The 26,764-nt window shown below is 43.6% G+C and overlaps 1 protein-coding gene across 4 annotated transcripts in view; it reads right to left on the reverse strand.

Moving 5' to 3' along the window:
- KCNT2 (potassium sodium-activated channel subfamily T member 2) overlaps nt 1–26,764 on the reverse strand; it is a 208,484-nt gene that overhangs the window by 91,582 nt on the left and 90,138 nt on the right. For 2 of the 4 annotated variants that reach the window (XM_088673736.1, XM_088673738.1), the window contains exons 4-9: nt 23,769–23,825; nt 22,855–22,903; nt 16,445–16,504; nt 12,341–12,415; nt 10,128–10,211; nt 9,163–9,257 (exon numbers count right to left, since the gene is read on the reverse strand). In XM_088673736.1, the coding sequence (XP_088529862.1) occupies nt 9,163–9,257; nt 10,128–10,211; nt 12,341–12,415; nt 16,445–16,504; nt 22,855–22,903; nt 23,769–23,825 (420 nt within the window). The remainder of the gene's footprint in view (nt 1–9,162; nt 9,258–10,127; nt 10,212–12,340; nt 12,416–16,444; nt 16,505–22,854; nt 22,904–23,768; nt 23,826–26,764) is intronic. The other 2 variants (XM_088673737.1, XM_035123140.3) reach the window with 1 other exon arrangement.

Here is a 26,764-nt window from a genome sequence, read left to right on the forward strand (position 1 = left end):
TGCCTTCGGAACGGATTAAATTTGTAAGTCGAGGCACCACTGTATATCAGACTCCCACCTGCATCATGGGGAATCTTATAAAAGGGTGAAACACCCCCAGAGGGAGCCCCGCCAATGTGTACCGACTCGAGCTCACCCCCGGTCCTGGTATGGCCCTAGCCCCTACTGCGGGGTTTTGGGTAAGACCCAGGCCAACTCCTGATTCCTTTAACGGAATACTCTTGAGCTTGGAGGGGCAGGTGATGGCAGCAGCTCCCCTCCCCACACATTGCTGATCCAATGCCTAACTGCCAAACCGTACAAAGCTGTGATGATTGCTACGCGGTAGGCGAAAACCAAATGGCTCTGCCAATCTGCCAGATGGGAAAAAAACCTACCAGGCCCCCATTGCAAAATAGGCGACAAACGACGTCCATAGCAAGGCCAATGCACCAGATAAAAGGGGTGGGGGTGATCCGCTGTGCAAAGGCAAAGAGGTCCAGGAAACATCGTGCAGGGATTAAATAATGTTTCATGGCCACCCCCCAAGCCAAGCCATTGGCTTTAGGGACCAAGTGACCATGAAACGACCAACCAGAGTGAAGCAGGGCATAGCCCTGCCCACAAAAGGAGGTGGGAGATGCCTGGGGGCCTGAATGCAACGCGTACCCTCCTTGAAGAGCATCCGATTTGTGGAGGCTGAAAATCCCCACCTTCTCACAGCTGCCCAAATCTCTTCTTTGTTTGTTACTATGTTATGCATCTTTGGTGTGTGTGTGTGTGTATCTCGTAAGTCGCCCTATGAAGGTGAAAATTGGGGCGTTTTTTCCTCTTTCCATCCATTTCTCTGTGCTCCATTTTTCTCCCCTGAGGAAGGGAGGACAAGAGGAAAGTGGTAGATATTTCTGAAAAGGGCAGAGAGAAGTACTGCATCCTTCAGAGAGCTCATTTTCTAATTTAAACCGCGAAGCTATTTATAATCTCCCCAAGGAAGGAAGATGAGAACTGCCCCTAAAAATCGATAGAGAAATCCAAGATTTTAAATGTAGCTGGGAAGGACCACCAGCGCAACCACCTCACTGCCCTTCAAAAAGTAGTCAGAAAGAGATGAGTTCCAGCTCTTTCTAACTCAGTTCTTAAAGGTAAAAGGTAAAGGGACCCCTGACCATCAGGCCCAGTCGTGACTGACTCTGGGGTTGCGGTGCTCATCTCGCGTTATTGGCCGAGGAAGCCGGCATACAGCTTCCAGGTCATGTGGCCAGCATGACAAAGCTGCTTCTGGCAAACCAGAGCAGCACATGGAAACGCCGTTTACCTTCCCGCTGTAGCGGTCCCTATTTATCTTCTTGCACTTTCGACGTGCTTTCGAACTGGTAGGTTGGCAGGAGCTGGGACTGAGCAACAGGAGCTCACCCCGTCACAGGGATTCGAACCGCCGACCTTCTGATCAGCAAGCCCTAGGCTCAGTGGTTTAACCCACAGTGCCACAACTCAGTTCTTAATTGAGCTCAATTCTAAACATGCCTATTCAGAAGTCCTACTGAGTTCAGAGGAGCTTAAACCCAGGTAAGTGGTGTTAGCATTACAGCCCTAGCTCTCTTGGTCTTCCATCTGTTAGTGATGAACTGCAATGCAAAGACCACTAAACTCTGCAAAATGACATATTGTGGAGCTGTGAGGCCATGGCTACACATTAAAATGCACCGGAGTTGCCAATTATAGCAAGATTTTTACTTTCCTGGTCTGTACCACGTTGGAATCTAACACTGGACAATTCCCACAGGTGTTTTGGGTTCTTCCCAACCAATTGGCGGAAATGCTATTCCAATGGCAAGGGTTGAATCGGAATGTGGACTGGCTCCTTGCCCCACTGCCATGGCAGCCTGGCTTTCCAACTGTATAACCAAATAAAAGTTGCCGTCTGTCCCAACCCAGAAGTGTGTATTCGGTTTGATCATTCCTGCCATGTTTGCAACCATGACGTGCAACTTCCTCACAACAACTGGCTACTCAAAAAGGCAGCCCCAACAAGTGGAAAGCCTTCAAACCACAGGAGGTCAGTCAGAATCATGCAGATACTGTTTTTTACTGCCAATATTAGGCATACTGGTTTAAATGCTAACTTACTAGGGTGAGTGAGGAGGGTGAGCTTCGGAAGTGGGGACACTTCTGCACTGATAGTGGGTCTCCATGCACTTTAGAACTGCCATTTTCCACAGAAATGGCTGCACTAAAGGCAGAGCTAGCATACTGGTCCGCATACCAACCATTGAATGTTTACTTATCCCCTCACCAGAAGGCCTGAAGAAGGCTTATTTCTTTCCAGAATCAGAGTGATCACTGGACATCATCACAAAAATTAGATTAGATTACCGTCCGACGTTTAAAAACACGAGGCTTTCCTTTATTCCTCTCACAATTTAACTATGAAAAAACAGACTACAAGGGAGTACTCAAATTGCCCTGAGTACATTTTTGTTGTTGTTGTTGTTGTTGTTGTTGAATGGCAGTATATTAAGTTATCATAATAAGTAAGTAAGTTAGTAAGTATGCAAGTAGGGATGATGATAGCAACAAGAGACAACAAGCAGTATTATTTCCAGAGCAAACAAGCTAAGCTAATGATCACTTTGCAAAACTCTCGACCAAAACATAATTATGTTTTGCAACATGAGCGGAATAGCTGTTAGTCACATAGCTTGTTTGTGTGTATCAGGGCACGCACACAAACACACACATTTAAAAGAAAATCTTCTGCCTGTTATGACTGAATTAATTGTGTGACATGACTGAGACCTTAGCTGGCTGACTGATTTATCCTCAGCTGCAGCCGCCTCTAGGCTTTGATGCCACAACCACTGGTGATTCCTGCTCTCTAACTGACTTGTACCCTTGCACAAACCTACATCAGGCATCCCCAAATTGCGACCCTCCAGATGTTTTGGCCTACAACTCCCATGATCCCTAGCTAACAGGACCAGTGGTCGGGGAAGGTGGGAATTGTAGTCCAGAACATCTGGAGGGCCGAAGTTTGGGGATGCCTGACCTAGATGATGTAGCTGTATATGCACAACAGTTTTCTTCTAAAGTAGGCAAGCATAGGCTTCTAAGGGCAGATTCATATGCTACCCAAAATGCTGTTTCCTTATGGTTGCATATAATATCAACGTTAGCAACATAAAATATGAAGAAAATTTATATTTATATTATTAGGTTTTTGAAAATCCAGATCTTATCATGTCTTTTCACATGTGAATGTAACAACAACAACAGCAACAGCAACAAAGTTATTTATACACCACCCATCTGACTGGGTTGCCCCAGTCACTCTGGGTGCATATACAAAATAATAATAAAGTATCAATCATTAATAACTTCCCTATAAAAGGGAAAGGACACTTGGAAAGTTAAATCCAGTCAAAGGTGACTATGGGGTGCGGTGTTCATCTCGCTTTCAGGCCAAGGAAGACAGCGTTCATCCACAGACAGCTTTCTGGGTCATGTGGCAGCATGACTAAACCACTTCTGGCGCAATGGAACACTGTGACGGACGCCAGAGCACATGGAAACGCCGTTTACCTTCCCGCCACAGTGGTACCTATTAATCTACTTGCACTGGTGTGCTTCCAAACTGCTTGGTTGGCAGGATCTGGGACAGAGCAACAGGAGCTCACCCCATCATGGGGATTCGAACCACCAATCTTCCGATCGGCAAGCCCAAGAGGCTCAATGATTTAGTCCACAGTGCCACCCGCTGCCTTTTACCTTTTTTAAATTTACCTTTTTTACCTTCCCCCCCCCCTATGCAGGGCTGCTTTCAGATGTCTTCTAAAAGTCAGGAAGTTGTTTATTTCCTTGACATCTGATGGGAGGGTATTCCACAGGGTGGGCATGACTACTGCGAAGGCCCTCTGCCTGGTACCCTATAACCTCACTTCTCAACATGAGGGACACCCCAGAAGGCCCTTGGAGGTGGACCTCAGTGTCTGGGCTGGATGATGGAGGTGGAGACGTTCCTTCAGGTCTACAAGGTCACGGCTGTTTAGAGCTTTAAAGGTCAGCACCAACACTTTGAATTGTGCTCGGAAGCATACTAGGAGTCAATGTAGGTCTTTCAGGACAGGTGTTATATGTCTAGCTGCCACATTCTGCATTAGTTGTAGTTTCTGAGTCACCTTCAAAGGTAGCCTCACGTAGAGTGTGTTGCAGCAGTCCAAGCAGGAGATAACCAGGGCACGTACCATTCTGGCGAGCCAGTGTGCAGGCAGGTAGGGTCTCAGCTGGTGTACCATATGGAGCTGGTAGACAGCTGCCCTGGACCCAGAATTAACCTGAGCCTCCGTGGACAGCTGTGAGCCCCAAATGACTCTCAGACTGTGCATATGGGAGGAGCTGATTATATGGGAAAATTCACTTCCTGGGGTCTGGTGTCAACTTTCCACATCATCTCCACCCTTTATACATTACTTGAGAAGCATAAGGCACAGCCTTAGGGAAGCAGCATCCTTGCCACTCAAGTTATCAATTAAAATTGAAAAACCATCGCCATGGAACCTTAAGATGTATCTGCAGATCTAGATGTCTACATTACAGCACAAGACCAGCGGAAGGATCCTGATTGCTGACACCATATGCAAACTTGCACTGGCAGAGCAAGAACAATGCCGTGCTATAAACTTTAATCTGTATTTAGAAACACTGATCGTTTTGAAGCTATAGAATAGAATCTGGCCAGGATGTCATTAAAGAAGAGAACTTTATCCAAGGTACTATTTTTATTTCAGAGTGCTTGCTATGCACCACGGAAAAGGGAGAGTAGAAATCAAAGCTTGAAGTCTGGTATCCTCCTACATTTATATTTCTCATTCTTTTCACTTCATGTATATTCCTGTTCCAAACCAAAGGATGTATTTCTGATGGCCTGCCCTGCTTGCTTTAGGAGGAAATGAGAAGCATCAACAGGACTCTGTCTTTTACTCCTGCCCAAGACTGTTCTGAAACTGCAGCGTAGCTGACTGCCTGGCCGATGATTCATGGGAAAAGAATACAATTCCTCTTTACTTTTCTGCAGTTTTGCCAACACAACACGACAACTGTAACGCTAGGGAAAGGGGGTCATTTACTACTACTGTCAAGAGGAGTTGATGGAAGATGCACAGTACCAAACACAGCTTGCACTCTGCAAGCATAGAGATGTCCCCACCTCTGTGTGGGTGTGGAATCCTTCCTTCAGTCTGAAGCTTGTTAAAATGCTCACAGCATTAAAATTGTTAAATATACTGTTTGCCCCATTTTCAGAATTACATCCTAGAATCAAAGAATTATAGAGTTGGAAGGGACCCTGAAGGTGAACCATATACAGTCGTACCTCGGAAGTCGAACAGAATCTGTTCCGGAAGTCCGTTCGACTTCCAAAACATTTGGGAACCAAAGCGCGGCTTCCAATTGGCTGCAGGAAGCTCCTGCAGCCAATTGGAAGCTACGGAAGCCATGACAGATGTTTGGCTTCCGAGAAACGTTTGCAAGCTGGAACAATCACTTCCAGGTTTGCAGTGTTCGGGAGCAAAAACGTTTGTCTCGCAAAGCATTCGACTGAATGCCCCTTGAGTTTGTTGGAGGAAGATTGCAATTGCATGCAGTGCAATTTTGTGCACATTTTATTCTACCTGTCTCCAACGAATGCCCTTTTTAAGACAGTGTTGTAGTTCAGACATTAATTATGATATCCTGAGCAGGGCTTAAATCACAGTTTTCTCAGTTTGGGTGACACCAGAAACTATGGTGCTTCACCCTGGACCCATAGCAAATGAACCCACAGGACTCAAAAGAAGACCAACAGCTAAAACCATTCTCAGGGTCACCTGTAAAAACATATCTCATGTTGAGTGTGTGTGAGGGGGTGTTCTCCAAATCCTTAGTGTTAATAGGCTCGTATTAACTTTATCTTAGAATTTACCAGGGATTAATTCACGTTACTTAAGATATGCATGCTTCAGACTGCACAAAATCTAAACTAAGGGCTAAGGGACTGAGCTGCAACCCTCTCAAAGGCCTTCGGCAAGCCACTCAGTCTTATCTATTGGCACCATATTGCTTGTTACAATATGGTGCCAATAATACTGGTCTACTTACCGAGTGATTGAGGCAATGTGCTTTGAAGACCCTGGAGTCCCACATAATGGCTGAATAATTATTATTGCAGAGAAACACATTGTTAGGTCCAAGTCCCCCTCATTTCATATTTCTGTTTCAATTTTACCTGGTCCATGGAGATTGGAGAGCAGCAACAACACAAAAACTCATTACGGATGCACAGAATTTGGAGTGGCATTGAATAGGACAAGAGCACAGCTTTCCAATGGCCCAACTTCTGTCGGTTTAATTTCCCAGCCAGCATACTGGGGGAAATAGTAAGGGGTGGGTGGCAGGTTCAGATCAGCCACAATGTGCACCAATGTCATGGCTACACCTGTCAATGTAAAGCAGAAATGCTGGTCCCAAACTTGGCTAAACCTTGAGTTGACATTCCCATGACCCCTTAATGGTGTCCTTAGTGAGAAGTCGAGAGCTCACCTCAACTTACCTTCTCCTAAAGATCTTGCCCAGAGACAACTAGAACAATTGTGACAAAAACAGAGAGCATTTTGAATGGATCAATGAACACTGCTGTGGGGGAATGTGAAACCCCTACTCTGCTGATCGTATATTGAGTAAATTCAGCAGGCATAGTTGATTTGTCTTTGGTCAAATGGCAAAATCCAGAATAACCGAGCTGACCAGTTGCACTGGAAATGTCTCCCAAGCTCTCTAGCACCCTCATCCTTGCTGAGGCCCAGGATACACCCCACCCCAGCTCCCAGTAAACAGAACCCCAGGGGTATCCATGTTTTGCAGGCTGAATTGATAAAGAAAAATCAGATATTCTTAATTATTGCAATTGCTGTGCAGAGCGCAACAAGCAAATATCAGTGTATGTGTGAGAAACTGTCCACGATATCAATATTTGCTGATAGCTATCTAAAAATACAAACCTAACTCCTGGAAAATTCAAAGGAACAGCAATATAAACCAATGGCAGATCTGCCGAGGATTGTTTTAAGGCCAACTGAATATGATTTCAATTAGTATTGCAGGCTGTTGCAGACTGATTCGTTTCCTTAGCAAGCAATTGTGTTATAGGGTGTGTTCCCCCCCCCCTTGTTGCTGTTTAGTCTATTTCTTTTCCCCTGTCTGGAAGGGTCATAGCAGGGACAGAATAATTTGGTGCATAATCAGCTTCCATGTGCAGATGCTGAAGGCAGCAATAATTGCTGTGGTTCAACTTGCCATTTTCTCCATCTTTTTGTGTCAGCTACAAAATGCAGGCTGCACCTGAACATAATGTTCCTCTCTAAATTGTTCCGTTCTAAACAGCTCTCTTCTCCTCGTCAGTCACAGACCATGGCTTGTTCTCAAATACTTTTGTTTCCCACAACCAGCCAGGCACTAGCGTGAAGTCCTGCTTCATATTCTATCAACTGCTTGTGTAATGTTAGAAAGAGAATTGAATCCCAGCAAATATCAAAGGACATGCTCACCGAAGAATACTTAATGTTGTGTTTCACGCATCAATTAATGCCACACCAAGACCCCATCTGCACTATACATTTAAAGCACTATGATACCACTTTAAACAGTCATGGCTTTCCCCCAAAGAATCCTGGGAAGTATCGTTTCTTTAAGGAGCTGAGAGTGGTTAGGGGGGGATCCCTATTCTCCGTACAGAGCTACAGCTTCAGAGTAGTCAATCTCTCTCCCCAGCAAGCTCTGTGAACTCTCATTCTGTCAAGGGAATAGGGATCTCCTAGCAAGGGACCCAGGTGGCGCTGTGGTTAAACCACTGAGCCTAGAGCTTGCTGACCAGAAGGTCGGCGGTTCGAATCCCTGTGACAGGGTGAGCTCCCGTTGCTTGGTCCCAGCTCCTGCCAACCTAGCAGTTCGAAAGCACGTCAAAATGCAAGTAGATAAATAGGAACCGCTACAGCGGGAAGGTAAACGGCGTTTCCATGTGCTGCTCTGGTTTGCCAGAAGCAGCTTTGTCATGCTGGCCACATGACCTGGAAGCTATACACCGGCTCCCTCGGCCAATAATGCGAGATGAGCGCGCAACCCCAGAGTCGGTCACGACTGGACCTAATGGTCAGGGGTCCCTTTACCTTTACCTTATAGCAATTTCAGCACCCTTAAACTACTGTTTCCATGAATCTTTGGGGGCAGCCGTTTAAAGTGGTATGGTATAGTGCTTTGCACTTAGATGGGTCAGGCGACTGTGTTATCGCTACTGTGGAAGGGCTTGTAACAGAACTAAACACATATTTTCAATAAAATAAAATAAAAACTAAACTTGTTAGGCAGAAAGGCACAACAGTAACATGTAACAGTAACAGGGAATATTTATCAGGAATATCTGACTAATTAAGGAATGCAGTATAAATATTAGATCATCACTCCCCGAACTTCAGAGCATGGGAAGTCACCAAAAGACATATAATTTGGCATGATTATTTGGCTTTTATGATTGTATTATAATTTGGAATGTTTTAATGAGGTTTTCATTGGATTGTTAAATTGGAAAACCTAATAAATATTATTATTATTATTTTAAAAAGGCAAAACAGTACGGTGCAAAGTGTATACAGAAAGCAACAGCTAAGTCTTAGGTTTTGCTTTTCAAGTTTCATATCTGGGGTTCCGGGTGTTTGGTAGGAAGAAGCTTCAAGCCATCAAATTATAGATATAATGATCTTCCAAAATGCTTCCTGCCTGCTCCAGCCATGGTTGTTTATAACATTTAGCTCCACTCCCACGTTGATGATGTATGACAAATAGCTTTCCCCTTTTCAAGGGTCTTAATGGGTGCTGTCCTATGCGTGACTTCTTTGAACTGGATCTCTCTGGAACATAACAAGCATCATTTGCAAAACAGCGAGTCCTGCTTATTCTATGATTAGAGGAATTTCCTTTCATAAGCTGCAGGGCTGATATTTTCTTTCCTACTGCAACCAAACATAGAAACACCCTCCTTCCCTAAACTTTTGCGACCATGAAATACATGCCTGTAAAAAATGCAATTGAAACTTTTTCTGGAAACCGTGTAAGAACGGAATTACATTACTACTAGTAACATCACCACGTGCTACTTACCATGTAAAGATAAGACACAGCAACGTGGATATTAAAATCAGAACTTGGTTAAACATTGCAGACTGCGTGCGTTGGATGGCTCTATGGAGATCATTCTAGATTAAAAGAAAAGAGACGCATGATGTTCAGAAATGCTTTTTATATTAAATATTAAATATCCACAACTAATCTATCTTTTGTCAGTATTTCATATGCAGATATACAAAGTCTGCAAAGGTTCGCATTTTATTTATACTGTATATGAAATCTTATTTGCCTTTCTACTGAGGCATTCAAAGTAGCTACAAAGAAATACAGCAAAAACCAGCATACAGGTTTTATTTTAAAAAAATAAAGCTACTAATCAGTAGAACAATCACTCTAACATACAAAACTGATACAATAAATTACAGTAAAACCAACCACTCTAAATTAAAATACTGTAATCAAATTAAAAGTCTTTTGAAATAACAAGACTTCAGCTCCAATCCTGTACATACTCACTGACCTCAACAGGACTTACTTCTGAGTATACAAGGAGAGGATTATGTTTTTGGACTGGCAACCAACAAGAAAGAATGCTAAGCCAAGTATTATTGGTATTTGCTCAAGAAACCAACAGCTCCAACGGTTTGGAGCCAGAAAAAAATAACCAACGAGGCAAAGGGATTAGTGCTGGGCCAATAGTTTTATATAAACATAGGCAATGCACTTGTTTTACTGAGAAGTGAATCTAAGTAAACCACAGGGAGGTAAAACAGAAGGCTGCAAATTCCAACAATAAAACAATAAAATTCAAAAACCAATTAACCTGATGTATTTGGATTTAATCCAATTTACTCCCATTCATTTTCAGTGGCACTTCACAGGCTGGAATTTAGCTGCTGCGGCTTAGGCGGACTACTGATCTAGGTTTGTGATTTGTACATATAAAAGTACAGAATTTTGTTGTCATTTTTCTTAAATAGGTCCTTTGTTATACTTACAATCATATTCTCCAAAGCATGTTTGGCAAGCCAGCAGTTTAAAAACACTGGGATAAATAAGTTTCTTAATGCAGGGCAGAAAATCTGAAGGAGAATGCAGAAAGACATGAAATGTATTCAGGTAACTTTGCCAGTAAAACTGCACTGAATGTACAGAAATGGTAGTTTCATTTTAAAAGATCTAATACCAAGCCTTATTGCAATGCCACAAGTAAGAATTTACCTCAGCAGAGATAACTTTTGAGATATTTGTTCTACTCTCTTTTTACCCGGGGGGGGGGGGAGATGGAATCCTACTACTCACATTTACCAGGAAGCTTTTGGACCAAACTAGATGTGTGCACAAACCATTTGTGAACTGAGATCCATGCAGCCCGTGTGGAAATGCTACTATTCAAATAACTTATTTATACCATTTAAATAACTTCCCTTTATGCCAGTGGTTTTCAATCAGTGTGCGGGCAACACTGGCATCTGTTTAGCTTTTTAAAAGAACCTCCCCACCAATTGTTGAGCTTTTAAAGACAAACCCTATTTCCTTCCCTCCTGCCTCTGTTGGCCGCTTGGGTCTTTGCTTCTCGAAGCATGGGCGTACCCAGGATCAAAAGGGGGGGAGCCATGGTAAAGGCGTCTGGAAGGGAGGAGGAGGACGGGAATGGGGATTAGCACTCCCGCCACCGCCCGAGGTGCTCCGCGATCCTTCCGGGGGGGCGCGCTTAGGGGAGCCTCCGCTGCCGCCTTACTCTCAGCTCCTCCTTGGATCTCTCTCGGAGGGGGCTGGGCGGGCACGACACGCGCAAAGATGGTTATGGCAGGAGGGGGGGCTCTGGCTTCCCTTCCCTTTGTGTGCCGTTTCCTTCCCAGCCGTGGCCGTGAGTGGCACTTGGTGAAGAAGGTGTGCTGTGGGAGCGGAGCGGGGTTCTCCTTTCTTCGCGCTTTCCGGAGCGGAGATGAAGGGCGGGCAGGGGGCGGGGGTGGTTAGAGACCCTCTCCCTCTCTCCTTGCTGGCATCTGCGAAGAGGCTTGGTGGGGAAAGTTGGAGCGAGGCACAGCATTTAACTTTTTTTTTTGCTTCTAGGGGGGGCAGCTGCCCCCCTGCCGCTTGCTGGGTACGCCCATGTCTCGAAGGCTTGTGTGGCTGTTTGTTGCTACAAGGTCCCCAGATGATGGCACTTCTGGGGATGGCCAGGGGGTGCTTCCCAGCCCTCTGTGGGGCAGTGTGAGGAGACACCCCTCTTTGGGGCAGCGGGGCAGCTCAGAGACTAGGGTTGGCAGCAGCAACAGCTGCCCAGAGGACTCCCAATGAGAGAGGAGAGAAGAGGAGGCTCAGCGATCACTCCACAAGGGAGGGTGTTGGGAAAGGGGTGAGGGGCTGCCAGCTGCCTAGGCAAGGGGCGCTAAAACTAGGCTCCTTAGCCCCACAGGGGTGCCACAGAAAGAATGTCATTGGTCAAGGGAGCTGTGGACCCCAAAAGGTTGAAAACTTCTGCTTTATGCAATCAATCAATCAAACTGATTTAAGAACATAGTAACAAAACTTGAGTATGGTTTTTTTTAATAGATAATAACAGATGTGAGAAATATAGGGTGGGGTTCAATGTTGCCCTATTACAAACATTCCACCTGAACAAGAATCTCATTTTGCCAGATGGAATGATAACCATCTTCTCCTCTCCCCTCGTGCTATTTTGGGGTTTCTGCAGCCCCCCTCCTTAAACCAATCGAGGCAAGTGCAGAGGGGAAAGCATTGTGTGCAAGCCGAAGTCCTTGCACGAAGCTTCTGCTGAGAGGGGTGAATCCTGCCCAATATTTATAATCCCCCTTTGACCCTAGGTGCTGAACAATTATTACATTTAAAAAAACAAAAGTAGACTATAAACTTACAAACCAAATTAACAATGGAATAAGCACAAGTTGTTGTGAGGTGGTGGAACCCAAACGTTTAATAATGAAGAAAGAAGAGGAAAATTATATCAGATTGAAAATAGCCTCAAAAAAATTATTTCCCCCACTAATTAAAATTTGCTTCAACCAACTCAAATTAGGCCTACCAATAAATCAATCAAAATGCGAATTGATTCAACTAATTGAAGCTTGGAGCCTTAAGGGAAATAATTACAGGATCATGCATTCAGCTTGAATTCTAGAATTTGTACTGCTTTAAAATAACTTCACACTTAACCTAGATTGTGTGTTAAATGGATGAGACTTACTGTAATTATGAAAGGGATCGCATTAATAATTTCCAACAGGAAAGGAATCCGCACAACTTGTTCCCATAGGTTTCCCTTGTAAAAATGAAGGCAAAAACAAAAACACAGTACTATCAACCATTAATATTTTGCAGAGTGACAACGCAGGGTATGCAGTGACACACAGAGCGATGCACGCAACGAGTGACATACAACAAAATTATGCAAATGCACTCCACATAAGGGGGAAGGGGTTTAACTGGACCAGGACCCCTGAGCATAGTTTAAACATATCTGCCCACCTCAGCAACCTGATGGTGATGAAAACTGTCTCCTCCCTCTTATTGGATTGATCGTTGATGAGAAGCGAGGGGAGAAAAATCTCCTCAGCTGACCTGTGTGGATCAGCTGACTAGAGGTGTGTGTAAGTGCGCACAAAAAAAAATGGAGTGGCTGCACTCACTTTTGGCAACACACACCATTGCCTTGCAGGCCCTAGAAGGTTGGGCTCAGGGTGACTATGGCCCTCAGAGTTTTCAAATAAAGTAACCCCCTTGATTGGCCTCGGTCCTATATACCTGAAGGAGTGTCTCCACCCCCATTGTTCAGCCCGGACACTGAGATCCAGCGCCGAGGGCCTTCTGGCGGTTCCCTCACTGCGAGAAACAAAGCTACAGGGAACCAGGCAGAGGGCCTTCTCGGTAGTGGCGCCCGCCCCGTGGAACACCCTTCCATCGGAGGTCAAGGAGATAAACAACTACCTGACATTTAGAAAACACCTAAAGGCAGCCCTGTTTAGGGAAGTTTTTAATCTGTGATAATTTAATGTATTTTGGTATTTGTTGGACGCCGCCCAGAGTGGCGGGGGAAGCCCAGCCAGATGGGCGGGGTATAAATACAGTGGTACCTCTACTTACGAATTTAATGCGTTCCGAACGCACATTCGTAAGTCGGAAAAAAATGTAAGTCAAATTCCATAGGAATGCACTGGGAGAAAAAATTCGTAAGTCGAAGCAACCCTATCGAAAATTCGTAAGTAGAAAAAAATCCTATCTAAACCGCATCCAAGATGGCGGACGGAGCTCCGTTCGTAAGTAGAAACATTTGTAGGTAGAGTTATTCGTAAGTAGAGGTACAACTGTAATAAAAATAAGAATTATAATCTTAATTCTTAAATATTCCTGTTTATTACAATAGAAAACTGCCTATCTTTGATCAGAGATACCAAACATGGTACAAACCCACCCAGATTTTGGAGAGCAACTCCCATTATCTCTGACCATGGCTGGGCCTGACAAAAGCGGAGTACTAGCAACATTGAAGAGGACCACATTGGCTACCTTTGTCTTAGGTGTTCATGTAAGTCAAATGTCATATTATTATTAGTGCCACCTCTTGTTATGAAGCTATCAGAGGCCTACCCAAACAGACAAGTGCCTTTTAGCCATGTGTACAAAACGTTATGAGTTTAGGCTCGTACACAGAATTGGGGACCTTGCAAAAAAACCCCAAAAAGTATAGACCCTGACTGTGCATAGGCACATTGCAGATCTGCAAATATACCTGCAGAAGACTAAGCTTTTCCCCTGTGATACTACTCTGCCATGAGGCCCCAGTGATATAGCAATCTATCATCCAAAACCAGTTTGAAGTCCGTATCATGATATCGGTTTCATAAATTTTTCACCTGGCAATATATCATGAATCATGATGTGTGTTAAGGCTGAGTGATGTCTGGCTTTCAGCGTTGTGATATATCACCAGCTGAACACCGTCATATATCAATATATCAGGATGTCTGAAATAAGGATGTAACTAAGTAGAGGTGACGCGGGACGCAGGTGGTACTGTGGGTTAAACCACAGAGCCTAGGGTTTGCTGATCAGAAGGTTGGCGGTTCGAATCCCCATGATGGGGTGAGCTCCCGTTGCTCGGTCCCAGCTCCTGCCAACCTAGCAGTTGGAAAGCACATCAAAGTGCAAGTAGATAAATAGGTACCGCTACAGTGGGAAGATAAACGGTGTTTCTGTGTGCTGCTCTGGTTCGCCAGAAGCGGCTTTGTCATGCTGGCCACATGACCTGGAAGCTGTACGCCGGCTCCCTTGGCCAATAGAGCAAGATGAGCGCTGCAACCCGAGTTGGTCACAACTGGACCTAATGGTCAGGGGTCCCTTTACCTTTACCTTTATGTAGAGGTGAACACGATAATGTCCTGGAAACTGCTACTACGTAGGGATCTGAAACTTGTACATTTGTATTTACCTTTAACATATTGCTACAACTGTTACTTTATAGTTCAGCAGCGACAGAAGTATTCTATTAAGTAAAATAGAAACATCGTCACCTGACCTCCCCACCTCCCCCCATCTTCGTCTATCCCCCTCTTTCTTCCCAATGTCTCAACAAATGAAACCGATTTGTAAAAATGTTACGAGAGACACTGAATATATTTCTGTAAATCTTTAATAAAACAAAAACAAAAACAGGGACAGAAGGAATCATGAGAGAAGCAATGACAGGCTTCATGGTTTTCCCTACATCAAGATTTTTACATAGCACACACACATATCATGATTCACAATCTATTGCCATGTTGAATGTTATGAAACTGTTATCATGATGTGAACTTCAAACCAATTTTTGACAATATATCAATACATTCCCCAGCCCTAATGTGCATAGCTGCCAAGTTATCCCTTTTTTACAGGGATTTTCCCTTATGCTGAATAGGCTTCCTCGCGAGAAAAGGGAAAACTTGACAGCTATGGTAATGTGTGTGTGTGCACTATGCAAAAATCATGATGCAGGAAAATCTGTGAAGCCAGCCGATGCCTCTACATTGCTCCAGCCTAATTTCAGACATTGTGATATATTGGTATATTGCGATGCTTAAAAAACATGATCTGTGAATATGCAAAACCAACTATTTGCTTATAGGGTGGGATGATGAGGTTGCAATGCCAAGGAGACAATGCAACAAGAGAACATAACTGGGTGTTGTCTTCAGATCAGTTGTTTCCATGAAACAGATGAAACTTCAGTTCACTGCAGTGGAACAACTACCAGATTGTGTCTAATGCTAGGCAGGCTCATAAATATTTGCAATGAACTTCATTAAAAAAAAAAAAATACGAAGAAAGTTTCCTACTTTTTCTTTCGTGCTACAAATTTAAACAAACAGAAATTAATTATCTTTATTTAGCAACACATTAACGATTTCCAGCTGGTTAATCAGGAATGGGTAATTACTATTAGGAAGGCAGGAATGGAACTCTCTGAGCAAGAACACTGGGGGCATTAGCTAAAGTTCCACAACACACAGGAGCTTTCTCTCAATGTTAAGGAACACCCCCAAGCACTCCATTTTAAAAAATCTACAAGGAGCTGAACCTTTGAAACAACACTGCTTGTAATAACCTTTAAATCATGGGCAGGCAATCGAAGGCCCGGGGGCCAGATCTGGCCCAATCGCCTTCTAAATCCAGCCCACGGACGGTCCGGGAATCAGCGTGTTTTTTCATGAGTAGAATGTGTCCTTTTATTTAAAATGCATCTCTGGGTTATTTGTGGGGCATAGGAATTCATTCATCCCCCCAATATATATATATACATACATACATTATATATATATATATATATATATATATATATATATATATATATATATATAGTCCAGCCCCACACAAGGTCTGAGGGACAGTGGACTGGCCCCCTGCTGAAAATGTTTGCTGACCCCTGCTTTAAATGCAACTAATAAATAGGAAAGTGGCTTACTTTCAGGTCCAGTCTAACACATTTTGTTGCCTGAAGCAAGTAACAAGATGGCACCTCACCCATTCTGTGTACATCTGATTGACTAGTGTGGGACCTGTGGCACACATACGTAACTCTGATCTCCAACAGATGTCAATAATTGGGGGGGGGGCTCAGAAAGAAGGGGGTTGCCACTGCTTTCCCTTAGCATCGCCAAGGGCAACTACCTCATTCCATCTAATGGTAGGGTTAGTGCTACAGAACCCTGACCTGCAGATATGTTGGCTGAGGATGATGGGGGTTGAGATCTAAGGCGATCTGGAAAACCCCAGGTTACTATAGATATGGAAGAATGTAGCCATAAATACTTACTTTGTAGCTGAGATAGCTCAGGAGTGTTGTTTCCAATAGACTTATCAAAGCCACCGACACCTGAAGAAGTGAGACACAGGTGAAATCTTGTGCAATAATATCTGAGGATTAGGCAAACTTTCAATAAGTGTACATGGGGTAAACCAAAACTAGCTGATTTGCAAGCTTTCAATAAAGCTTTTTATGTCTTGAACTGGACCTGTCAGGGCTATCTTTGGCAGATGCGGTCCTGCGCTGCCCAGCGCCCCCAAATTACCACAGATAGTGTTAGTGTGGCCGTAGCTGCAAATTGCCAGCCATCCAGGGCGACGCAACTCTCCCCCATGCCTCTGCAGGATAGCGATCCCCACAGAGGCTTGGGAGTGAAGTTGGTCCCTCCCAAGCCTCCACGGGAGGAGAGCGCAGCTTCCCTTACAAGCCACCTTGGGAGGAGAACGATCCCCGCAGAGGCTTGGGAGGGAAGCTGAATGCCCGCCAGCCTTATGGTTGGCGGGGCACAGCTGGCAGGGAAAGGGGAGGCTGCCGGCAAAGCCGTGCAGCTCTTCCAAGAGCTGGGGTGTCCCTGAGAGGCTGGCGCCCTGGCGCAATGCACCACTAAGCCCTATGGGGAAAACGGCTCTGGGACCTGTACTCATCATACAACTGCCATCTAGAGCACACTTGAAACTGCCTCTCCATCGTGGCTACTCCAGCCACATGTTCCAGTTCTCCAGCCACAGGGAAAGTTTGCAAGTATTACAGAGATAAAAATCATACAGCCACCAGACCTGATCAATGTAATAAGCCAACCCATTGGAACTGTTTTGCTGTATCAGACCAAGAGGAATTTAGTCTAGTATTCTCTTTACAATATGGGCTGGCCAAAATCTTCTAGGTGCTAATGATGGTTTTTTTGCCTTGTCCCTGCTGCATGTCCCCAGCATCTGGTATCCAGAGGATTCATATCATTGACATTAAATGATGTCATTAAATGAGGGCCTTCTGGCGGTTCCCTCACTGCGAGAAGCAAAGCTACAGGGAACCAGGCAGAGGGCCTTCTCGGTAGTGGCACCCGCCCTGTGGAACGCTCTCCCATCATAGGTCAGAGAGATAAACAACTACCTGACATTTAGAAAATACCTAAAGGCAGCCCTGTTTAGGGAAGTTTTAAATCTGTGATATTTTAATGTATTTTAATGTGTGTTGGAAGCCACCCAGAGTGGCGGGGGGACCTGGCCAGATGGGCGGGGTATAAATAATAAATTATTATTATTATTATTATTATTATTATTATTATTATTATTATTATTATTATGACAGACCTATACCTCAGTCTACAGAAATGAAGTATAGATGACCAAACTCACTGCACTGAGCTGCCACATAGCAGTAGTATTTTTTGTTTTTGTTTTTTTGTTCTTTTAATGGCCTGAAAATGGTGGCTATATTATAGGAAGTAGTCCTAAGCATACACATTGATTCTGGCTGAGAATCAGTGGCATTTATTACCCTCTGGGAGGCATTTGCGCTAAACAGCATCCATTCACTTCTATGGGATTTGAGCAAGTTTGCCTGGCAAGTTGCATTGACATTAAAAGAAAGATGAAAAACCACACTGTTTGGCTGATGCTTATTTCTCTTTCATGGTTGCTACAGGCGCCATCACCACATCATTAAAGATGGTAGATTCCGATCTTGTAATTTGGATAAATTTGCCATCTCTTACAACTTCCCAGAAGTGGGTTTAATTTCTATTAAATAGGTTGGTGTGGTTTGTACATCAAATTAAATCATTGTTAGCGTTTAACATGAATTAGCATCATGTTCTTCTGCTCAAATGTCCCCTCTGCACGACTCCCCCACTCCTGGCTGACCCAAGCCAGGAGCGACAGACCACAAGTCTGGCCATGTCATGAAACCCAGGATCATGGTTTGTTTCGCTGCAAACCACAAGTAAGTCTTAAGGCTTGTTTTTCGCTTACCGTTTGTGATTTGCTTGGGGGGAAACAACACACAAGACCAGGCTGAGACAACACAACAAGCCAAGGCTTAGTTTGTTGTTCCCAGGGCAGGGCATCCTGAGCAGAGGAAACATTAGCCATGGGTTGATAAAAATGAAGGAAAGTTTCCCAGCAGTATTTGTGAAGAGGTTACCCACAGTATTTGTGAAGAAAAAGGAGGAGGGGAGGAAGAGGAGAAGGAGGAGAAAGAAACCATTTTCAATACATGACTACAAGAAACTATTCCTTGCATCATTAGTTTCAGGAGGCTTCGAGAATCTAGTATCTGTTGCTTAAGTCATTGACAGCTTTTCTAGAATTGCACTTTTTTTAAAAAAAGAAGTTGAAGCCAGTTCAAAACTTGAAAACATATCAGAAACACGTTTAAGCCCTCACACTCAAGACTTGTGAAGGTTCTTTTCAACTTCTTAAAACACAATGTTTTTCAGATGAATTTGCCTCACTCATCTCAAACTAACTCAAAAGAACTCAATGGCCTAAAATAACAGCATGCACTCAATAAATACAGGATATTCTGTGAGGTGGCATTTGTAGAAACATATCCTCACCAAGTCTGGAATCTTGAATAAGATTAGCATGAGAATTTCTAATTTTAAACAAATGTCCCTTGCTAATGAAAACCCAACATCCTGGACAATTGCATAATCAGATTCAGCACAGAGATTAGGAGTTGTTGACGTATAAAAATAACAGCAGCATCCGAAAAATGTTCCGATGCCACCAAATAAGTGCTGGTTGAAGTGAATCATATGCTGCCAGCACCCAGTGATTTGGCACTAAGAAATGTTTCATCTTCAGGACAGAGAATTCTAATCTCCTTGACTTTCACTATGCATTAAGCAAATTTCACGGGTGAAAAGTAAGCTCCAGTTCCTCTGCTTTGTATGGCCAGAGCTCAGAGCGGAATGGTTATTGCTATGCTGCCCAAGAGAAGGCCACATATCTTCTGTAAACCTGGCTGCTTATAATGGGAAGGAGGTGAAGAAGGAACAGTTCTAGGCTTAGGGTAGCACATCTCATGGGCAGCCCAGGACTGTGCATGGATAAAGCTGGTCCATTTGTTAGGGGATCCTAACACAAGGAAGATCCAACAGGTAGATCGTGATCTACCGGTAGATCACTGGACGTCTGTGGTAGATCACCAGTAGATCAGTGGCTCCCCCCAAAGATGTTAAAAAGATACTCTTCCTTGTGTGGGAGAGCTCTAGCTATGTATCTAAGAATGCATGCAAAGGTAAGGTACATGTAAAGGACCCCTGGATGGCTAAGCCCAGTCAAAGGCGACTATGGGGTTGCGACGCTCATCTCGCTTTCAGGCCGAGGGAGCCGGCGTTTGTTCACAGACAGCTTTCCGGGTCATGTGGCCAGCAGGACTAAACCGCTTCTGGTGCAACAGAACACCGTGACGGAAACCAGAGCGCACAGAAACACTGGTTACTTTCCCGTCCCAGCGGTACCTATTTATCTACTTGCACTGGTGTGCTTTCGAACTGCTAGGTTGGCAGGAGCTGGGACGGAGCAACAGGAGCTCACCCCGTCACGGGGATTCGAACCGCCAACCTTCTGATGAGCAAGCCCAAGAGGCTCAGTGGTTTAGACCACAGCAGGGGTGTGGCTGCTTTGTGCATCCCCAGTAGGGGGCAGGCTAGCTTATGGAACCTGGCAACTCACCCCCATATATACTTTCAACATGGGTGGGTTGGTGAAGAGGTCAACAGAACCCCCACCAGATTTTATGATGAATAAATATCCCACATCCATTAGACCTGAGCCAAATGTAAGGTTCCCTGCCACCCCACACCCGTCTCACAAGTATCACTAGGACATGTTACTCCAGCAAATTTACCTTTGTATTTAAGGGCAGCTAACTTTCTCCAGATCAGCTTGATTGTGCTGTGTTAAATTAATTGTACAGACCTAGCTGTTAAAATTGGTTCATCTCACTATTTGAAAGCTAAATAAAAGTAATGATAGACATCTGAACTGAACTGTTCAGCCTTAACTTGCTTGCAAAGACTCCCAGAAGTATATGGGTTATATGAACTGCTGTTGAGCAGGAAGATCTAAATCCCATATGTACGAAATGATGAGAAACAAGAGAATGAAAGACTAGAACAGGCATCCCCAAACTTCGGCCCTCCAGATGTTTTGGACTACAATTCCCATCATCCCTGACCACTGGTCCTCTTAGCTAGGGATCATGGGAGTTGTAGGCCAAAACATCTGGAGGGCCGCAGTTTGGGGATGCCTGGACTAGAACAACAATAAACTTCACTAAATAGTGAAGGAAAACACCTGCATTATCCAGCCTTAACAATCAAACATTTTCCAAACGTTTGGAAACAACAGGTAAACAAAATTCTGATTTCAGAAACCACATAAGCCTAATTGATTAGGAAATGATTGCCTGTATCCAGGAATGACTAACAATTCATTTTTTAAAAAATTACAAGGTAGAAGTAATTTTAATGGAAAATATTGCAAAGCAGCAACTTCAAAACATGCAAATTTAATAAGCAAGGAAAGGCAGGTCAGAAAAAGCAATTATTTTTGCTCTTAACTCCTGTCTAAAGTGATGTTGTGTTGCATGATTACACATTTCCACACATACACAAAGATCAAAATGTGTATGTACATGTGCGCGCACACATGAACCAGACAAGGTCTCCTGGGCAGGAGGGAGAGAGTGTCATCAGAAAGATCAATCCATCATCTAATTCCCATCTCTCCCTCTGTAATATCCAATATCTAATACCTGTGACTACATTAGTTTTGTGTTTTGCCCCCACCATCACCAGGCAGTGATGGGGTGTGGGGGTGGAGCACCATATAGCACAATACAGCTTAAGCCACATTAAACATTGTGGATGATGCTTTCCACCTAAAAATCCCCAAAGGAATTGTCCTTTCAACTGAACGCCATTGTATTGCTGCCCAGCTCCCGAGCATTTCAAAGGTGCGTGGGAGAATAATAATAGTGGATTAGGCTCATGATTTGTAAGACTGAGAAAACCCCTAACTAATGAGATGATAATATTCTGCCCAACAGCCTATATTCAAAAGGGGGGGGGGGTATTTCCTTTTTTAAAAAGTCACAGAGTCCAATTTATCACAAGCTTTCAGAACTAAGTGAAAATGTATCTCTTAAATGGAACACTGAAAACCGACAGCAATTTACACAGCCCAACTATAAACTAGTGTCTCATCCTATATAATAAAGTCCAAGTGTCTCTGCGTCCAGTTGTCCCGTGTGTCCCTGGGTTACTGCGCATGGGCCCCAGGGACACAGGGATTGGACAGCAGAGACTGGACACACACACACTCTCCCCCCCCACCTACCGTTTCCCTGCAGCTGCCAACCGCCGCTCCTGGCTGGACTGAGCATTGGCGGGGGGAGAGCGCACGTGTGTGCGTCCAGCAAGGACAGGTCCCGGGGTCTCCTTCCTGTCGCCTCCCGTTTGAGCTGGTAGTGGCGCTCCTGCTGACAGGCCAGCTGGTCACCCCCGCCGAAGCCTCCCAGTCCCCGCCAACGGCGCACCATGGCTGAGGGAGGCGGCTAGGCCCAGGCGCCAGACTCCGCCTCCCCTCGCGACTTTCCCTCGCGCGCTCGACAGAGGAGCCCGTGAGAGGAGCGGCGAGGCCGCAGCCTTCCCTCCCTCTCTGCGCTCAGCTGCGGGGCACGGCGGGATAGCGAGTTTGTTTACTTGCGTTCATGGCGCGCCCCGCGGCCTAGCGCAGAGAGAGAGGGGGGGAAGGCCGCGGCCCCACTGCTCCTCTCACATATCCTCTAGCGCCCATTTTCTAAACGGGCTGAACGACACTAGTAATCTATATTACTGCTCCAATAGTTCTTGCACAGTTCATATTCCTTTTTGTGTACTGGTTAGAAAAAAGCAGGACTCCATTTCAAAATCTGATCTACCTATATATACAAGACACTTTTTTTGAGGCAAGCAGCTTTTCAGCTGCAACTTCCATGCCCAGCTTAGGTGGACAGAAGAACATGCCCAGAACTTTGCTTGTGTTCCAGAGGCCTGCATGCTACATGTTTTGACCAGGAGGGTGTCTTTCCCAGCATGGTGCAAAGGATTTTGGTTAGAAATAAAATTGTCGACCTTTATCCTTGCACTAGAAATGTTCTGACTGTGCATAGGGATCTTTGAACACCAGCTTCACAGAAGGATCCTTTGCCTGTCTACTCAGAAGTAAGAACCACTGTAATCTCAATCATTAAAAGAATTTTAGATTAGGCCTGGATTTCTGAATGTAACGTTCCTACACTATCCCACGGTTTGCTAATTAAATATGTTGTTTCCTTTAAGTACCCATGATTCCTGACCCTCACCTCCCCCGCATAATATTACTAAGCAATATCTGGATGAGCTGTATAAAACTTAAGACATACATTACCTGTAATCCCCATAAAGGTAAGCTTCTGTTCACCCAAAAGATAAGCGACCTGTTAAATTACAGTAACAAAATGAATGCATCTCCAACGTCAGGCTCAGATAAGCCATAGGAAAGAAAACTACCTCTACACACACACACACACACACACACACACACACACACACACACAGTTACACCCCTATGCCCTATAACTGTTTTAATTCATATCGTAAGAAACACTAGAAACCTACAGCCAAGGAACTGACTGACAAGTTCTAGTCCATTTATCAGGCACCTTTGGACCTCCAGATGTTGCTGAACTTCAATTTTAATAAATCTTCAATGTGCAGAATAATAATACTCTAAAAATTGGATTGTCTCTCCTTTTTTTCAAATAATCGAAGTGGAATAAGAAAGATTGATTGCATTTCCAGTGTATTGTTGAAGAGGACTTGGGGGGAAAAGCATCCAACAGTTATCATGCAATATTTTTTTTATAGCTGAATCAATAATACTTATTCATTAATGAAATAAACCAAAGAGGTAAACTCTCCAAAGGCATTACTATCCATTTCAAACTACAATGAACCATTAAAAACACACTGAAAAAAACCCTGTTCTTATTGCTTTAAATGACAAAAGCTGGGAGAGCTTCGTTTAATTCTAACACAGCTGTAAACTCACTGAGCGCTCATACGATCTAAGGTGATTTGCTTGTGTCAAATACATGTTTGGGATGAATCGTGGGGGTTTCTGGATTCAAATTTCCAATGGTTCATGTTCCTGCCAATTTTCCCCCAGCATAACGCTTTCTAACTAACTATCCATCTTGCAGAAGCTGTTTGCATCAATATGTGTATTTTTTAAGAAAAGTGCATTATTGTATCTTAGCTCAAAACATATCACTGTTCTTGTAAATGCAACCTTAAACTTACCAATCTATCTTGCTGGAAGTGTTGTTCTGACTGGAGCATCCCCAAATTAATTCCTTGCTACCAGGCATCCAAATATAAAATCCATTTTCGTTTAGATAACGGTGTAATTGCACAACAAAAATGGTATTAAGGGGGAGAGGGGGAGGGAGCGGGAGAGGAAAGGCAGACAAGATAATTAGCTAGCTGTAACAATACTTTTTTAAAAAATGGTTGTGAAATAGCATGCAGGGCAGATGCTATAATGTCTTGTCTGTGAAAGGAAAGAAGTTAAAAACTAAGCATAAATGCGGGGAAAGAACTGTAACTGAGGATGGGGAGTGTTTATTAGTAGAAGAAGCAAGGCATCAGAAAGAAGAAGGCATTAGAAAGTTAAACTTGGGATATTTAATACATAAAGTCAAGACAACGGTCATGTTCAGACAACATGCAAAACCATAGTTTAGTGTGATGAGAATTAGCTATACCAAGATTTGGGCTTGCATGCTCGTCCCCTCCCCCAACTCTAGAGTGCTTATGAAGAGATCAAAAAGTTTCGCTTCCAGTTCCAAATAGCATGTTGGCTGAACCCTAAACTATGGTTAACGCTAACCATGTTTTTGAAACAAGGCACCCTTGTAACCCCACGGTTTGATGTTTGCTTGCTCCAAACAAAGCATAGTTAAGATGAAGTAGCTTTTTGGTTATGACCACACAACAAGCTGCAATTAATCTAAACTAGAAGCGGACGTTTCCAAATTCATCCTTGTGGTGGGTTGCCAGAGGTTCCCAGCACATAACATCCAAAGTGTGCCATTATTGTGTATGCTATGATTCTGCAGAAAAGCAAAGTATGGCATTGGGCCCCCAAAATAATCAACTTCTTGAGACTCTCAGCAGTCCTTCTTGAAGTTCAGCAAGTTTCTATCTTCACATTTGTGAAGATGAACATGCATGGCCAACACCTGCTGAAATATCACAACTCAAAGCGGTAACTAAATAAGATTCACAGTGATTGTTAGCGATGCTATTAAAAGTAAGAAATGTTCCAGGACATATATCAAAGACAAAATCATGGGTTGGATTCAAATGTGCCTCTCTCCCATAAGAAAAGTACTTCCCCCGACATAAGAGCTTTTTTTCCAATGGGGCAGAAGAATGATGAATGAGAAATGCCTCTCCAAATTCAGAGGACTTTCTCTGTTTGGGCAAACAATTGTGTAAGACTTAACACAATATGTAACAATAACGAGTAACATTTATAATATGGGCCTAATTTAAGCCAGCGGCTCATTGTCCTGGAATTACATCTTGCATGAGCATTTCATTCATGTAGCAAAGCCAGGTAAAAAGTGTATCTCTTCTCCAATACATTTGACAGACTGTGATAAACGCTCTTCCTACTTTTTTGATAAAACATTTTCTGTGGATGATGTTTTTGCTGTTTATTGCTCATTATACAGTGGTACCTTGGGTTAAGTACTTAATTGGTTCCGGAAGTCCGTACTTAACCTGAAGCGTACTTAACCTGAAGCGAACTTTCCCACTGAAAGTTATGGAAAGTGGATTAATCCGTTCCAGACGGGTCCACGGAGTACTTAAATTGAAAGTACTCAACCTGGAGCGTACTTAACCCGAGGTATGACTGTAATGGTTTTATTGCATTTTTTTATTACTCTGCCTTTTGACTCTTAAGTCAGGGTGATTCTGTAGTGAGCAAATAATGATAAGTAGAATAAATATTGCACTTAGAAAAATATGTGTATTTTAATGCTATTAATAATATCATAATATACCGTATATACTTAATGTTGTAATAATAATACAGGGTGGTATTCAACCAAGTTTTATTTAGAGTAGACCCCATTGATATTAAGGAACATAACTCAGTTAGGTTCATTGATTTTGATCACTCTACTCTGAGTGAGCTTTAGCTGAATACCACCCAAAAGCAATTACAGTGGTGCCTCGCTAGACGAATTTAATTCGTTCCACGGGTCTTTTCTTATAACGAAAAATTCATCTAGCAAATCCCATAGGAATGCATTGATTTTTTGGGGGGATTTTTTTTGCCCATAGGAACGCATTAATTGAATTTCAATGCATTCCTATGGGAAACCGCGATTCACTAGACGAATTTTTCTTAAAACGAATTGTCTAGCGAGGCAACCTCCGCTAGAAAAAACCTTTCATTAAGCGGAAATTTCGTTAAGCAGGGCATTCGTTAAGCGAGGCACCACTGTATGTTTTATGTCCTGAGATGTCCTGGGAATTAAGCTGCAAAGGAACCGCCTTCATCTATGGACTGACTCATTGATGCCTTCTTACCAAATCCTGCTTCCTTCAACTGAATTAATTGTATGAAACAATCATTTTCTTATTTCCCCTTTTCAAATAAACCTGCCTCCCACGCTAGGTGTTCTTATGTATGTTTCCATCATTTTCATGTCTGGTTCATAAACCTGATGAAAGAACTTATTGCTCATGAACACTCATCCCAAAGAAATGAAGTGCTGCCCTTTTAGATTAACACAAGCCACTTTCATCAATTTACATCACTTAAAGAGAATTTGCAGACCCTGATCTGCAATGTAGGATGGGGATAAGATGCTGTAGAAAGTGTGTGGGTTCACATGCAAAAGCCAGCGGTGCTTGCCACCATAAGGTCTCAAAACTGGGTTGCTATGCAGGCAGGGCAGAGATCCAGCAGAGCGGGCAAAAAAAAAAAATCTACTGGATCCAAAGCCATTTCCCTCAGTATAGTCCTGATATGACTGGGAGCTGGTACAGCTAAAAACCAAAATCCCTGCCTGCCCCTCTTCTGTCCTGGCTTGCTAGAGAATCCATTCCATGATTAGGATTGCTTTGTAGCATAGGCTGCTGTTCAAGAATTTAACTCTCTAATTTAAAGGCTACCCTGCTGGAATTTGATAACAAATGCACAAAAAGGAACGCTCAATGGAAAATGGAAGTAACCAACCCAACAATGTAAAGGCCACCTGAATTTTCGGAAGTCTATT

Source organism: Zootoca vivipara, chromosome 7, assembly GCF_965207765.1.
Source record: "Zootoca vivipara chromosome 7, rZooViv2.hap1.1, whole genome shotgun sequence".
Classification (NCBI taxonomy): Eukaryota; Metazoa; Chordata; class Lepidosauria; order Squamata; family Lacertidae; genus Zootoca; species Zootoca vivipara.